Source organism: Pteropus medius, unplaced genomic scaffold, assembly GCF_902729225.1.
Source record: "Pteropus medius unplaced genomic scaffold, Ma_sr-lr_union100, whole genome shotgun sequence".
Classification (NCBI taxonomy): domain Eukaryota; kingdom Metazoa; phylum Chordata; class Mammalia; order Chiroptera; family Pteropodidae; genus Pteropus; species Pteropus medius.
The window spans coordinates 26723526-26741228 of NW_024349802.1; the positions used below are offsets into that span (position 1 = coordinate 26723526).

At 40.7% G+C, this 17703-nt stretch overlaps 1 protein-coding gene and 1 pseudogene across 1 annotated transcript in view; one reads left to right on the forward strand and one right to left on the reverse strand.

Annotated features, from left to right (window-relative positions):
• NR1D2 (nuclear receptor subfamily 1 group D member 2) overlaps nucleotides 1-14882 on the reverse strand; it is a 29250-nt gene extending 14368 nt beyond the window's left edge. The window contains exons 1-5 of the mRNA XM_039836752.1: nucleotides 14579-14882; nucleotides 6389-6655; nucleotides 5160-5248; nucleotides 3208-3352; nucleotides 1002-1627 (exon numbers count right to left, since the gene is read on the reverse strand). Coding sequence (XP_039692686.1) covers nucleotides 1002-1627; nucleotides 3208-3352; nucleotides 5160-5248; nucleotides 6389-6655; nucleotides 14579-14594 — 1143 coding nt within the window. The 5' untranslated portion in view covers nucleotides 14595-14882. The remainder of the gene's footprint in view (nucleotides 1-1001; nucleotides 1628-3207; nucleotides 3353-5159; nucleotides 5249-6388; nucleotides 6656-14578) is intronic.
• LOC120581728 (uncharacterized) lies at nucleotides 13346-13464 on the forward strand (annotated as a pseudogene).
• Nucleotides 14883-17703: the final 2821 nt, after the last annotated feature.

Genomic DNA, 17703 nt, shown 5'->3' on the forward strand with positions numbered 1-17703 from the left:
ATATGCACTATACACTCTATTAATAAAATACGCCTTTAAATTTTCACTAGATCCATAGGAGATCCAGGAATTTTGGAATGATTCTATAACCATGAGGAGTATCACAAAATTAGAACCTAAATTCTTAGATTCTTCCCTCCTTAAGGCAACCACAAAGTTTCATAAAATATAAGATCACCTTTCAGATCCATGGGATCAAATACTTGCAAGTGACCAAAAAATCTAATATAAGGACTGGGTTAGAGTCAACTATTTTGGGGGGAAAAAAAAAAGAAGAAGAAGGCTTTAATTACCTGGCTGTAGAAAATACCATGCACTATCAAAGGACCTCATGATTTAAACTGGATATGGTGTGGTACTGATGTTTTTGATGAAATTTTGGCTGAATATAAACACTGTACTTTCATGTAGATGGTTGTATTTGATGATTAAAAAAACTTGAATGATATAACATTAACTTATCTCATAGGATGAAGTCTGAGAAAATCCTTAGAAGTTAGCCTATTAAATTAAAATAGTCCTAAATTCTCACGCAATAAAACATCCATGTTCTATATCCAAAGACCTTTTGGCATTATAATGGTTAAAGAAAACTCTTTCCGTATAAATCATTGAATTACTGGCTGTGACAGGCTAAAAGATCAGCCCTAAGAGAAAATCTCAAAGCTAGTAGTGATTAATCGGAATGCTTAAATTTTGAAAGAGATTTCTAAAAATTAAAGGACCAATTCTGCATGATCCATATTTCACATAAAATCCTAATCCCAATCATAGTATCAATCTTATCACATGCTTGTATCTAATTCTTATAGGTCATTCGACAAATAATGTTTATTAAGTATTTGACCTAAAATATTGCATAAAACTGATTCTGTAAATCTCTTAGGTTTTCTGACACTCTCCTCCCACCCTCAAAGCTTGTATATCCCCGCATAAAAGAAAACCTTCAAAGCTTTCCTTGATACAAGGTGAGCAAAAAAAAAAAAATGATTTCACTATACCAGATGCATTCTCCCTCCATTGTTGCACAGGTAACTATTCTTGTTCTCATTCTGAGAAAATCCATCTATCGAAACTCTATCACATACTCTTTGAGTATAAGCATTGGAGAAGTTCATACAATGTCCATTTGCAATACAAATGGCATGCCCATTTGGGTAATGCATTATATTCCTCCCTTTATACTGTCCATTGAGATTCTGCGGGCTCTCACTACAAGGAAAATGGCTGCTAAGCCCACTGCCACAATGATCATGATTTAAATTATATTGCTCCGTGTTCTTGGCAATCCGTTCTCTCTGGGGCTGCAAGGTCTCCGCTGAGTTTTCTTGCTGCTCTTGATTATACATAAAGGTATCCTTGTGGGCTCTCGTCACCATGCCAATCACTTCCTCCTTTGCAAAATCAGAAGAAGGAGGAGAAGAGCTCTTGACGTTTTCTTGCTCCAGCTGAGGCTTGGGTCGCAGCTGTTCCTGGGCTGGTAATGCTGTCTGTTCATGATGTTCTACTAATGTGTCATTCTGTAAATGACCACTGAACTGGCTGTTCATCATGGTCTTCATCGCACTTTGCATTTCAATTAGCATCCTCTGTTTTTCACGCTTAGGAATACGACCAAACCGAACAGCTATTGAAGAAAAAGATATTTAACATCTATATTCTAAATAAGACCTGTTATACAAAAGGATAACACGAAATTATCTCTAATAGCTATGGTCTCTATTCATACAAGTTAAAGAGTATCCATATGTCTCTGGCCCAAATTATTCTAAATTTACAGGCTGTTTTTGATGTACTAAAGGAAGTGAATATCTGATATCTGTCAATTTACTTTCATAATCTTATTCTCAAGACCCAAAAATACTCGACATTAAATGATCTGCTCCTTACTGGCTTCTTCAAAAAAAATCTTAGAAAAAAAATACCAAGGTCAATAGAAATGCAGCTATCAAAAAATAAACGTGCTAGATTTTAATTAAAATCAATGAAATAAATAAAAATGAAATTGTTCATCCTCCATTATTTGAGGCTAGTCTTAGAATTTGTCTGTCTCCAACATTCCCTGAGGAAATAAAAAAACAAAAATCTTTCTAGTCTTTTATAAAGAGATAATAAAAATTCAATATACCCACCCAGCAAGAAAGCCTTACTAATCTAATTGTATCTCTGACATTATCAGACAAATAATTTCATCATGTTTCATACTCTACCTCTGCTTCCTCTCCTTCACAAATGATTGCCATTTTTATTCTTTTGGGGCAATCACAGTATCCATCAACTTTGGATTACTATTTCTAGTTCTATAAAAAATTTTTTGGCAATTACAAGTCCAAAACATTAATTGCTGAAATCTTTATTTAAAAAGCTCCTTATTGCAATACTGTATTTCTATGTAAGATACTAAAGTTAGAGTAACCTAAGGGGCTGTTTAAATGACCCTTCCCTAGATAAATGAGGTTCATTCTTAGCAATTCTTAATTAGCCCTATTTAACTAATCCCTCTGAAAACCTCCTACTCCTGTTATGTTACTTAAAACAGAATGAGACTATCCAAAGATGATTTCCCTAAGCACAATACAATCCAGTGATGTCATCCATAGATAATACTAACAGTACCATAAATTACAACTTTTATTTTCCATGGGAATGGATCACACCAGAATGGAGCAACCTTCTCCATTCCAGACTTTAATATTTCTTTCAATTTCACATGTCCTTTCAGTGTACTCAGAATCTGTGCCCTAAAAACACATTATCATCTCAGGGCTGAGAAAGCAATAGAGATAATCCACAAAGGGAGAAAAAGGTTCATCAGGAATGCTAAGAAATTAGGGAGAAAGAGTCATGGATTCCTATATCAAGAAAAACTAAATCTTTTTTATGGGGGAAAAAAAAAAAAGAGTATTCAAATTGTACAGGGGGAAAAAAAAAAGAGTATTCAAATTGTACAGGGGAAAAAATGGGTCTTTTTACAAGAAGCAACAAAAAAGAAGTGAGCCAAAAGCTGTTTCTGGGGTGATGTCACTAAAACTTGACTTTAATGAATTTGGCATCCTACAAGACATCAAAATGTGTTTTCCAAAATCTGCTTCACCCTAAGCACGAGAGGGCCATTGATAACTGGTTTATAGCTCTGGTTTATGCTGAGGAATAAGAGCCAAGCTCCATATGCTTTAAGAAAGAATGCTCTTTAAACTGGGAACATACCATCTCTCGACATTCCAACAGACAGACACTTTTTGAAGCGACACTGCTGACATCTGTTCCTATTCATTCTCATTATAGAACAGTTTTCGTTCTTCAAGCATTTCTTGTACTGGATGTTTTGCTGAATGCTTCTCCGAAAGAAACCCTAAGAACAAAGGAAGATGTACCCATTCACTTAAAAGCATGCTTCCCACATCTTACTATCCAATATATTACTAGCTACACCTAGGAAATAATTTTAGACTAGAACAAAGAGAAATATAATTTTGACACACAAATTTAACTGGATTCTTACCAGAATTAGTAAGCACCTACACCTACTAGCCAAACAAAACTTTTTCTTCTCTTTGAAGAATCTTGGTGCTTGCCAAAGCACCCCTTATCCTACACTTTACCCTGTCACCAGCCCCTGCCTGCAGCCACATTTTCCAGCTCATACTTTAATTACATACAAATTCCAAAACTCATGAAATATGACTGATGCTTAAAGAGTAGACAGGAAAAAAATGTGTTCCAGAGCTATAATTCCCTCACTGGAACTAGGGATTATGCTAGAAGAGCTTGGTCTTTCCTGGATCATTACCTGCTGACACCAGCAAGGCCTACTTACAAGTGCCTGGCTGCTTGTCAACAACAGGTAAGTGTCACACCACACGCCCACAGATCAACTAATGATCCAAAGACAGTTCCCAGCTAGGTGGCTCTAACTAACTAACTGTCTTTACTGCACAAATAATTTAAGTACATGCTCTGTGATAGGTATTCAAAGATCTCCAAGGAGAATAGGAAAGTCAAGAACACAATTACCAAAATTATTTTAAACTCCAGTTTCCTTGAATATCATAAGGAACCACGCATTTCATGAATCTATATTAGTAATTGTGGGATGCAACAGTTAAATATTACTGCACTACTGTAATTGGACACTACACTCTCTGAGCTAGATACACTATTAAGAGAGTATAGAACAATTATGAGTATTTATCAAGAATACACAATTAGGCACATTTGCTCATGCTTTTGTTTCTCTAGCTATAAAGTGAGAATGATGCCTGCTTTACAATTACTTCACATTTTTGAGAGGGGGGAAAAAAGTGTTTATAAAATTTTTTAAATGGTGGGGGAAATCCTACATCTATATAAAATACTAGTGTTGTTAAGTGACCCAGCCATTAAGAGCTACCAAAATCACAATTCATTCAAAACCACCCTAGAAAACATTTCTTTCATTATGTACATTCATTATCTTGCTCACCCACCATATCTAGCCAAATGGGATTCCTGCTTCTGGCCTTCAGTCAGAGACAGCAAGAGCACGTGTCTCGGCCATGTTAAATTTGATACTCAGGAGAAAGGATTGTGCCAGATTTAAAGAGAGATATTCTCTGGAATAAGTAGGAGGTACAGACCATCTCACTTGGAATTATCTGACAGACGCTCTAAGAAATAGTCAACTAAACTTACAATGAGCTTTCCCAAGCCCTAAATTTACATTCAAGTTTCTTTTACTCAGTTGGTATTACTTCCAAAGATACCACATTTTTATAAGTATCTAGGAATTATTCCCAACTCCTAGCACCTGACATGTCAGAATATCATGTCAGAAACCTATTCGAAGTCTGTTTTGCTCCCTGCTGTTTCCCACCACCTAGAACAGAGCCTGAAACATAATAAATTAGCATCTGTGCACTTGATTTCATACCATAATTAAGTTTGAGTCAGAGAGAAAATTTATTTTCATCAAAATCTTTTAAAAAATACTTTCATTGAATTAAAAATACATTTTTCAAAACCGGTTATGTTTATATACTACGTAAAATGCTTTAGACTTTAAGAGGAGGAACTGACTTCTCTCCTCCTCCCAGATTATCAGCTGCGGAAACTGGCAAACCTAACTCCAATTTCTTTAATCCCAGAATCAGTAGCTTAAAGGAAACAAAAGCATGCTTTACCTTACAGCCTTCACAAGCATGAACTCCATAGTGGAATCCTGATGCCACATCCCCACAGACTTTACACAGCAGAACCATGCCACTAAATTCTAAGGCATGAACAGACACAAAAGTGAAAAGAGAGAAGAAAAATGTCAGCTGTTTGTTTTCTTACCAATAGAATATTTTATTTTGTTCTACTTGTTAAGTATTTTAGAAGATACAAATCTATTTTCGTCATGTAAAAGAAAAATCTTTACACCAAATTAACAAATCAAAAGACATCATAGTTTCCTTTTAAAACAGTTCATGGGACTGTTGAAAATATCGCTGAAAAGCTGGTTTTGTCCTTTCCTGATGATTTTAAACATACCTGAAATTTTGTAAATCTAGAGTTACCTTACACCAGATATGCAACCAGAACTAAGAAAACAATTCTCTCAGATAAGCAGTAGCCAGGCAGAGAAGTCAGTCATCTGTCTTCACGAGCTGTACAGATACTCAGCTCAATTAACCTCAGATAGGTCCTAGGCACCAGATAGGTCCTATTCCTTCCCGATCCTCCTCTATACCAGCCAGTCTTACCTCCACACTCACTCAGGGGTCCAAATTCCACTACTCATTTGGTTATCCCAATCCCAAATGTTCCTAGCTCCAACTTCATGAAGGCAAACCCCTTCCTTCTGTTCTAGAAACCAGGTTCAGTACTAGGAGTCCAGAAGAAAGATAATTGTGAAAATGTGGCAAGAAGGGGTACCCTAGAGCAGCAGTCCCCTATCTTTTTGGCACCAGGGACCAGTGCTTCTATGAGACTGTGATACCTGATGATCTGAAGTGGAGCTAAGGGGGTGATGTTAGTGCTGGGGAGCAACCACAAATACAGATGAAGCTTTGCTAGCTTGCCCACCCGCCACTCATCTCCTGCTGTGCAGCCCAGTTCCTAACAGGCCATGGACCAGTACCGGTCTGCAGCCCGGGGCCTGGGGACTCCTGCCCTAGAGGAAACATAGTAAGGTGCAGTGCATATCCACATATCTTGTTCTGTGGCAAGAATCAGTTATGACAGCCCCTAGAAACCCGTAACTTTTAAAATCATCACTGATTTTCTTACCCAACTACTAAACTATTATTACCTAGAAAGAAGTGAAAATTATACCCAAAAATATAATGGTTCCCCAAATGAAAAATTAATAAAGTAAGCCCCTCCTGCAATTAATGGCATCAACCTTTAGAAAACTAAAGTAACTTACTTGTCACTCCACTATGACTCTTTGTCATCCCAGGTGCACTGGATTTGCTTGTTTTCATAGAACAATCTATTCGATCATTCTTCAGGATGCCTTCAATATTGGCGAGATCACCACTTTTGGGATTACTATTGTTATCAGAATTAGAGCTGTTTGGAGAAGATGGAACAGAAGAAAAGGAGGACTGGAAACTATTCTCAGAACCCTCACTGTGACAAGAGGCAGGGCTAGAGGCTGAGCTGGAAGAACTTATGTAGGCAATCACACCTCCTAGAAAAGAGAGGAGAAAATCAGATAATTAGATACAATATACATTTTCTATTTTTGCCAATCTGAACAGTAAAGTCGCTAACTTTAGAAATTGGTTACTGGTTAAATGTCTGCTTATCCCAAAAGGAAAAATAACTTATTTTCCTTATTTCCTACTATTCTTCTTGCCTCCACAAAGTTCAAAGCCCTGATTTAAAAAGTGAGAAGGCTCTCACTGCCTTGGTTATTCTGAGCACATACAGATCCAAACCTAAAGCTTTTCATTTTCCAATCTTTTCATAAAAGGAATGAAAAACTTTCCTGAGTGACTATATACCTTAGAGTAAACAAACTGTTGTGGCCACTAAGAAATCTGGTTCTGGTCCTCTCTTTACCTCCTTCATATGACACAATCCGAAAAACAATGAGTTCATCATCTGCCTCCTCCATCACTTGGCTAAAACACAGGTTAATTAAGAACAGATGTAACGTTTGGAACTCCAGACAAAGTAATTTATGTAATTCAAAATGGGGAACCTTCCACAGCTGTTGCTCCCAGAAACTTTGTTTTGATGCTCCCCGAAGACTTCTACGACTGACTACCCACTAAACCGCAGTCCCACGCCCTGCCTTCTCCACCTACTTCTGCCACTGGACTTACAGACACACTTATCCCTAAGCAGCTCTTAAGGAATCCAGACTCACTACTTGTTCTTCTGACTCACTATTTACAGTACATTTTAAAGAGGCTGGAAGAATGCAGACTATCTGAGAATAACTTTTAAGGTTGAAGTTAATGCCCGCTTCACAGAGCTTCTCTCAAAACACTATTCACAACTTTATCAATATAACCACAACCCCTCTCTGAAAACTGATCTTGACCTCTTAGAGACTATAAACATTCCAGGTTAAGAAACAACATTTAAAATTATTCTTAAGGTATAATTACCAACTTCTTCCCTCAAAGAGATAAAATGTTGCAAGAGTAACCTCATGGCCAAATATATTATTGCAGTTTCTTTTTCTCTTCCCTCCATCATTAACAAACATTTATTGTCTTTTTCAATATATATCAGATCAAAAGTTAATTATCGCTCTTCCAACACGATCCTGAGCTCTTATTTAAACCTCCTGTTTTCCTGTTTCCACCTATTTCTCAACTACACCTTAAGCACCTAGGTGCTTAGAAAGTGTCTCTTCATTCTCTATACATGCTTTACAGGTAATAAGCCTACCATAAATATTTTTAAGACTTACTTCTCATCCTTTGTGAAGCCTGTATCTAATAGCATGGACAGATCCCAAACAGTATACAACATCACTAAGAAGCCGCAAGTAAAACGGCATTTCTGACAATTTGGACGACTACGCTGAGTAGTAAGTGGAGCATTTTGTACGTTCTCAAAGTAATAACTGCAATTTAAGCATTGGCTCTGAAATAAAACTTTCTCTGCTAAAGGGAAAGGCCTTCCCACTTTTTTTGGATAAGAGCCATACTTCATAAGTCATTTAAAATATACACGCACTCAGCAAAATCTGAGGCCAAAACAATCCCAAAGAACGAAAAGACATTTCCATGTAGAGAAGAAAAAAAAAAGCAGAGGAATTTTAGTCTTTTAGTCACTTTTAGCCTGTCACATTGAAATTAGGTAACAGATATGTATTTAAGTACCGATTACATATATCCAGTCTGAGAAGCCCCTGAGAAGTAAGGCACAATCACAACTCTCAGGAAGTTTAATTACCGTCCAGAAGAGAAGTTAAAACAGGTGCCTACTACGCCAAGAAAAACACAACAGTGTTCATCATACACAGAATTAATATGCATAAGTGCAATGACATGCACTTGAGTTTTAAACAATGTGGACAAGTCCATGCACTTTTTCATTCATTAAACATATGCCTAGCATTAGTCTTGCAAGTGTGAATCTGCTCTTTCTATAGTCTGACATTTTCCAAATGCTCCTTAGCATGTGCTTATCACCTGCCCAGAATAATGCCAGGTCTTTATGATTACTATCTGTCCTGCAATGTGGTCCTTACTTATAAACCAGTCACTCTCAAAGTGTGGTCTCTGGACCAAGGACTTCAGCATCACTTGGAAATCTGTTAGAAACACAAGTTCTCAGGCCCCACTCTAGGTCTACTGAATCAGAAACTTTAATCACTCTCTTGGTAATTCTGATGCACAGTAAAATTTGAGAACCACTGCCATGAAACCAGCTACTTCACCTATGCTCAATGGAAGAAAAAGTGGCCAAGAGTAATTTTAATAACATTTCATCTATCACTGATTTAAAAATCTAAAACCTTTTAAGCCTCCAAACACAAGGAGAAAAAGCTTCCTCACTTTGAGTTTATTCTCATCATCCATGAAGATTACATAAAATGCATACCATCAAAAAAACTTACTGGTTTTCCAAAATACACATTTCTAAAGCCCTGCCCATACGAGAGAAGGCATCCTCGGGAATGGAGATTTTTAAAAGTTTCCAGGATGATTCGTTGTACCATGAAGTTTAAGAATGGCTACAATCAGTGAATTTAAACAAAAATTTGGACCATAGTTTTAAAAGTTGATGTTTTCATTGACATAACTGCCAGAATACCCTTAACATTCTGTGATTCCAAAAAGAAACAATTTTAACCTGGAAGCCCATCAAATATCATGTTACCAGGTAAAAACCATGGTGCCATCTGTTGTAATAAAACTTTAGAAATCTGAAGTTCACATTAGAAATTCTAGGTATTAACAATCTGCTACTTTTTTCACATGTCTCCACTCAGAATAGGATACAAGAAAAATATTATCCTTAATGCTGAATAAACTCCCAAAGGAAGGTCTCACAGGTACTTTTCTAAAATATTAGGTTAGGTAGTAAATTTACTTCCTAAAATCTCAAGAGGATAAAAGATGAGATGGTGATGGTTTTCCTTAGCAGACTTTCCAAGGGCCAGCATCTGAGTCGGCCATTTACATTGACAAGGCCTTTGGACTACCCCAGCTTAGAAAAACCCTTTTAAAATCAGAGCTATCTCAATGGCTAAAGAACTAGTTTAAAGCACTGACTGGGCAATGGAAGGTATTATTATTACCCAAAACACACCTTCCTTCACAAAGGCTCCAAAATCAAACCTACGAAAAATTGTTGGGCTATTATCAATCTAGTTAAGACCCTGTTCCTATCTTTAGGGCGTTCAACAATCGTTCACAACAAGAATTTATGCCAGGCACCATGGAATCAAAGATGACCCATTCAGAAGCAGCTATGGTCTCCTAGCAAGACCTTCTATACTGATTTGGTTGTCTTAGCATCTACTCTTGCTACCAGACACCAATCTAATGACCTGATGACTAACAAACCAAATGGGTTGAATTTTAATTTCCTAGAAGGAACAGAGTACACCTACTAGTTCCTCAACCCAATGAAAAAAGAAAAGTGAAAACTACAAGCCACCAAGTTCTTAATGAATGTCAAAAATAAAATGACACATTCACATCACATTTCATCCTCATTAAGAACCCTGTGAATTAATTTCCAGTATCCCATTTTACTGATGAGCGACTCGGAGCTCAGAGAGGTTAGGTAATACAGCTCGCTAAGTGGCAGTAATACAGTTCACCAGAGGGCAGACTATTATTTCTTACTGAGAAAACCTGGGCAAGCAAGTCACTTTCAATTTCTCTAAACCTGAGTCATCTTCTACAAAATGGTATTCATAAATGGGGATTATTAAAGTGCTTTTTACGCATATAAATTTTATAATAAATCGAGAAAGGTAAAATCTCTGAACCAGCAAGTCCCAGCACTTCCAGAAACAGGCAGAATGTACTTCTCAGATGCCTCAAGCTAAAATTAGGTGAGGCAGAGTCTTCTCTATTTTTAGCTGAAAAGGACCCTGGAGTTGGGCCAGGTTCCTAGGCTAGGGCTTACCCAGTGGTCAATTTCAGACAAGCTAGAAGTCAATATCCAATTTTGTCCAACTGAAAAGCACTTATTTCCCTGTATATATTGGGGTTTTCTTACCCCAATTCTAGGCTTCCCCATCATCGAAATCCTCCCACTCCCACTGGAAAGCATGCTGGAGGTTCAAGTCATGACTGTACTCTTTTGCTTTGTGACTTACAAAGCAAAACATTTTTACCTCCAAGAAGTTTTAGTTTTCTCATATTAAAAGGTTATTAATAATTTCCAATCACAGGATGGGAAAGTAGATCTAATTGAAACACTAAACTTCCAACTGTGTCCTGAGTGCCAGGGCTCCAGAGAACAGTACTGCCTGCCCCTTCCCCAAAAGCCTTATAGACCAACTGGAGAAACAGCTATATTAACCATTAATTCCAGTGCAATGTGAGCAACCTTCATACATGATTGTGAACTGCCGAGGATCACACAAGAGCACTACACAGGGCAGAGATCAAGAGAGGCAAATACAGCCAAGGTGAAAGTAAGTGGGGTCTTGAAGAATATGATTGTAAATTATTAAATGATGTACCATGTAAGAGGTTATTTAAGAAAACAATAGTATGACAAAAAACAAATAGGTCTTATTTTCTAAAATAGTGTTTTGTCTCCACGTAAATTGCTGAGGAGTAGGGGCAAGTGTAATCTAGTGTCTGGCGGAAAAAAAAAAAACAAATTGACTAGCAACAAGATTTAAACAGTAGAATGATGAAATTGGGAGGCCCTGCTGACGCCTGCCCTTTTCCGCCAGCTATGGCCCTATATCACTGCAAACGGAATAGGTCTACACAGGATCTCTTTCACCCCCAAGAAAACAGGACCACCAAGTTGTGTACATACCTTTGAACGCCATGCAGGCTTAAACCTATTACAGCGGTTAGCTTGTGCTCCTCAAGTGGACTTTGTGGATTCAAAATCTGGCTCTACCACTTGCCTGCATAAGTTATTTAACTTCAATTTACTTGGCCCCTCATCTTCAAATAGTGACAACAGTACATTCCTTCACAAAATTGTGAGGTATCAAAGTAGCAACACATGTAAAGGCCCTCCCACACAGTAAATGTTCTACAAGTATTGGTGACTATTACTTTACCATCATAATACTGGCAGAGTTCAATCAAAATAGTTGAAACAAAACTAACCTTCCCTGTTTCTTCTTTCCTTCAATTTCGAAAGTATCATATTGACCCCGTCATTTCTGTATTCTTATTTCCACACTAATTTCTGAATCCCTTAACTCCAGCAGCTTTCTACTTTCACTTCTGACTCCTCCCATTATTGTGCTGTTTCTCTCTCCAAGCAAGTATTTCTTTACCCTTACCTCCTTCTGATGTTTTCTTTCCAATTTTGGAGAAACATAGTAGAATACAGCTTTGTAAAGATATGAATGAACTACGTGGGAATGTTTTCCTAATTTTTAAAATATGAGTTACAGCCTTGGTTAATGCAATGAGTTATTTAAAGAATATGGTATAGTCAATAAAAACCTGTGATAAAATTGTATGAGTCAATTTCTACCACTTCTATTTCATATCTGAATTCGTCATGGAGGGCAGAGACACAGTATGTCATGAATTATAGGGCAATTAGATGAAATGGTCACTAGCTGAATGTGAACCGACTAATACAATGATATCGACCCCAAATTAAAGGTCAGAGGTGTGCCACACAGCACTGAATTTGGCCCCACCCTACTCAATATTTACAACAATTTGAAGAAAGTTAAAGGGAATGTTTATCAAAGCTCTGACAGATAAATGGCAGAAATTGTTAATATACTAACAGCTTGTGACAGCTTGAACTTGGAGCCAAAAGGAACAAGAAAATATTTTAAGAAAGCCAATTGCAAATTCCTCCACTTCAGGTCAATTATCCGCACAAGGGATGAAATCTAGCTTCCAAACAGTTCACATGAAAAGGTCCTAATTGACTACAAGGTTACTGTGAGTCAGCAAAGCAATATGCCACAAAAGAGCCTGCCAGAGAATTCATTTGCACCAAAATCCAAAACTTCGAACTTGCTAACTGTCCAACCATTTCCGCAGAAGCCTGTTCACTTCTCGGTGCTAAGCCCCAAGGGCAACAAGGATGATGATCAAAACAAACAAACACCAACAATGAGTAAGAACCAAGGGATGAGAACTGGAAGTGGAAGAACTGGAGGGATGGGGGTAACGGTCCTCCAAAGGAAGTTTTATAATTTGTAGCACCAAAAGTCAAGAACAATATTAGTGATATTGTTCCACAAAAGTTCAAACCAGAGAAAAACTTTCTAATCACTTGAGCCTGTCCATATTTGAGGTTTCGAAGTAGGAAAAATTTATTAATGCTAAAAGCTAAGTTAGAAAAGATTAAACCTGATAATCTCCATATCCTATCAAGTAAAAATTTGAATTCTATGATAAAGTTATCCATTTTTAAAAAATATCCTCAAAGGCCAAGGAGGCCCATAGATAATTAAGTTAGAGAATGACTTTCACTGTTGGTAGAAAATTCATAACACATTTGTTATCAAGGCATGGTTTCAGCATATAACAAAAAAATTAAAACTAGCTTATTCTGTAGCCTCACTGGCTTCAGGTATAAAGGACATCATTTGTTTGTGGGCAGACACAATGGGAGAAAGAAGGTATTGTTCTGGGGCAACATAACAGGAAATGTAACAAGAAAAAAATTGTAAAGCCAAATTCTGTCGATTAGGTCCAGGAAAGGTCATCCACAGATAAGTTTTTTAAAAAATTAACTGGTCTACAGCTATGCCAGCCTGAACAAGCCCAATCTCATCTGATCTTGGAAGCTAAGCAGGATCGGGCCTGGTTAGTACTTGGATGGGAAACCACCTAGGAAGACCAGGCGCTCTAGGCATCAAAAAAAAAAAAAGAAAAAAATTAACTGACAGAACAATGCCCACTATTACGTAAGAGCTCGGAGTCACTTAGGATCATCAGAGTCATCCGGACCGCACGTGAGCTGAATGATTAGCTATGGGTGTGACCCGTTTACAGTGAGGCTCACGGCCCAAAGGGACTTTCAGCCAGTTTTTATGACTGAAGTAATGTAAGATAGGTCGTGTCCTAGAAGAAACCTTTTTTTTTTTTTTTTTGAAACCGTGAAGCAGCATAACAAGAGTAGGTTTAGTCCCAACTGTCTGGCGCTGCTTGGGATCTAAGCACCTCATAGTCCTTGGAGGGTCTTGTGGGAAGCACCACGCCTGCCCCCACCACTTCCTTCCGTCCGTAGCATGACCTGGCCACGCAATTCTTCCCCACTATCCGCAAGATCTAAGACCAGTCCTTCCGCATGGCCCCAGCTCCGCGCATCGGGGTCATTCCCGGCCGTGCGGGCCTCGGCGGGTGCACTGCGGCATCCGCGCGCGCCCCAGGGCCGCCGGGCCGCGGGTTTCACCGCCAGCGCACGCGCGGCCTCCTCCGCAGTGTGCAACCCCGCGGGGGAGGAGGGAATCGCGGCCACGTCACGGCCCGGAGTGTTCCAAGGGGGCGGGGCCTCCCGAGGCTGCGGCGCTCCCAGCCGGGGCGCGCGCGCGCGCACCCGCCCCCACGTGTCCCTGCGGCCCCGGGGAATGTGGGTCACGGAGCCGAGCGGCCTCACGTGTCCCCGCCCGCCGCCACCGCCTCAGCGCCCATTATGTAATGCCGCGTCACGCGCCCGTCCAGCCAACCCGCGCCCGCGCGCCGCCGAACGTAAACACAGCGCGCACGTGGCTCGCGCGGCCGGGCCATGTGAGGGGGGGGCCGGGCCGGCGCCGCCGAGCCGCGCTGCGGCGATGCAGGGAACCGGGAGGGCGACCGCGGGGCGGCCAGGGGAAGGACGGGGACTGAGCCCGTGGCAGATACGAAGCGCGCAGAAACCCACCCCGCCGGCTCTGGTAACACTCCCGGCTGCCGTCCTCCCCACCCGTGTCCGGGCGGCTCAGAGCGCCCCCTCCGCCGTCCCCGGCCCGCCGCAGTCTGGCTCTTACCTGCATTCACCTCCATGGTGCCCTCGGGGAGGGGGCCGAGGCCGTCAGCTTCCCACAGAGGGGGCAGCGCCGCCACCGCCTCAGCGCCGCGCCGCCCCGGGCTGGAGGCAGCGGTGGTCGCGGGGCCCCCTCATGGGCAGGGCGGGCGGGGCGCCCGGGACCCACGGCCGGACAGAGGGCTGCAGTGAGAGACAGCGGTGGCCGGCGAGCGGCGCTCCTCGCGGGGTCCCTGACAACAAAAGCGGCGGCGCGGCGGCTTCCTGCAGCCAGCGCACCGCGGCAGCGAGGGCGGCTGATGGGGAGGGCAGCCGCGACCATGTGACCCGCGCGCACACACCCCCCTCCCTCCGCCCCTCGGCCGGCCGCTGCAGCGACTCCGCCCCCTCTCCGCGCCTGGTCTCCCCTTCCCTGCTCCCCTCCTTTTCCTCCGCTTCTCCTTTCCTTCATTCCCCTCCCTCTCCTATCCCCCATTTTCCTTCTTTCCACGTCTCCTTTCCCCTCTCTCCCTTTTCCCTGGCTGACCTTCTCATCTCGGGCTGGGAGCCTTCTCCATGCCCCCCTGCACCTAGTGACACCTCAGATCATCTGGGATGGTTACCAAGGACCGCCTCGTGGCACTGAACAGAGCAGCTTTTCAGGACCCCGGGCTGGGCTAGCTCGGGCTACTCCAACCCCTGACCTCTAAACGGTGGACTCTTGGACAGCCCATTTCTCTTCTCTCTGCATCCCTGGGTGATTTCATACAATCCCAAAGCTTAAATAGGCCTGTGTTTTGAAGATGGCCAAATTTACATTTCAAACCGAGACCTCTTCTGAGCTCCAGATTCTTACATCTAGCAACCTTTTTGATTATGCCCCCTTGATGTCCCTTAGGCATCTCAAGTTTAAGATGTAGACAGATGTATGCATGTATCAAAACTCAGTGAATGCACACTTAAGATTTGTGCATTTCACCTTGCATGTAAATTTTACTTGGAAAAAAAACCTGGAAGCAAATGATGTGTGCTGAGTTATGCCGAGGGAAGTGCACTGATGTCTGCAATTTAAATGCATTACAAAAGCAAGATGGGCTGATGGATGAAGGCATGGGTAAATGGATAAAAGGATACTAAGATGTTAGCTGTAGATGTTGTAGAATTTTACAATGAATATAGATATTCATTGTAAAATTCCAATTTGATCTTCGAAAATGTTCAGTATAAAATGGGGGAAATGTAATATGTAAGGTATTTTTACATGTACAACTCTCCTTCCCCATGTCAATCTTTACTATTTCGGTAAATCTTCCAGTTCCTGAAGCCAAATTAGGTGTTCTCTCTCTCTCTTCCTCCTCCTCCCCTCCCGTTTATTCTATTCGATCCATTAACAAATCTCAACTACTCTACCTTCATAATAGGTCTTTAACCTCTATGCTTCGCACCACCATCATTTCTTGTCTGGGCTAGTAGTTGTTCCGGGGAAACTGCTCTTTGTATCCACTTACAGTCACTACTCCCTGAAGTCATTTTTTTTCTTAATGCAAATGAGATCTTATTATTCTGCTCAAATCTTCCAATAGCTTCTCATTGCACTGTGAAATAATCAAATGCTTTACTCTACCCTGCAAAGCCCTGCTCAAACCGTAGGCCCTACTTCTCTTTCCCAGGCTCTCTTGCCACCCTCTACACACGGTACTCTAACAGCAGTGGACCTCTTCTCTTCCCCACCTCAGGGCTTTATCACTCTGTGTGATGCTGATGCAAGAATTCCCCAGGCTACACTTTGTTGCTTGCTTTTTCCACTTTATGTATCAACCACCATCTGCTTCTGCATGAGTAAAATGAGGTCAATATGAACAGTCTAGAAAACAGGAAAAAAAATCATAAAAAGGATACCACTCTAAAACTGTATGGTTCTGACTGTATGACATTCTGGAAAAGGCAAAACTATGGAGACAATAAAAAATATTGCCAGGGGCTAGGGAAAGGGAGAGATGTAAAGACAACAGAGGCATTTTAGGGCAGTGAAACTGTTCTATACACTACTGAGGTGGAAATGTGTCAAATGTACAACACCAAAAGTGAACCCTAATAGAAACTATGGACTTTTCATCATTACGATATGTCAACATAGGTTAATCTGTCGTAACAAATGTACCACTGTGGTGAGGAATATTGATAGTGGGGGAAGCTGTGTGTGTTTATGGGGACCGAAGGTATATGAGAACTCTCTATACTTTCTGTTCAATTTTGCTGTAAAACTGCTCTAAAAAATAAAGTATTTTAAAAAGTGGCAGAGAAAGAGGATACTACCATTTACATTTGAAAAGAAGAGTGGAAGTGAAAATAAGCCACTGAAAAGGAATTAAGATCCACTTTTTCATCATAATGCCTATGAAATAAAATCTGTGTCTATAAATATGACGTACTTTGAAGGCCACTTCCGACCGGTGAGGCTTGTGGGGAACTATCAGAGGCTGTAAAGCTATAACCGAGGTCAGTCCCCAGCCACACCAATTGCTCCTGTAAGCGCGTTGAGCACGTCAGTGCCAGAGGAGGATGCTGAGCAGCCCCTGGTTAGACAGTGCCCGAGTGCAGTACCTGCAGTGGAAATTGCCTTTTGCTCTTGTCATTCCAAAGAGCCTCATTTATTAACCCTGTGGAGTCTATGGCTGCGTCTGTAAAAATTCTCAGACTACTCATAGAGAATTTCTACCTACTCCACCTTCCTCTTTCCTCTGTACAAAATAACCTTTGAATGAAGTGACTGTGTCTTCAAAAGTCATCTGTTAAAAAATGCAAATTATTTCCTGGGAAAACTACCTTAATAACCTTTATATTCCACTAACACCAGGGCCCTGAGAAACTGAACACAAGATAGGTCAATCTGAATGTGGACAAAGGAGAAAAGAACCTAAATGTTAAGAGTCCTCTAATCTCAAGATCAGGCACAATAGGCCAAGGCGCTCCAGAGTGAGGACCTGGATGAAGAAGAGGTATTGGAGAAAAAGAGAAAGGAAAAAACAGGGAGTTTCTTTAAGGTCAATTAAAAGCATGTAAGGTCACTCATCTAAAAATGTTCTAATGAATATTGCTAGTTCCCAATACCACAATGACATTCCACTTAAACTTTACAACAAAGTACTT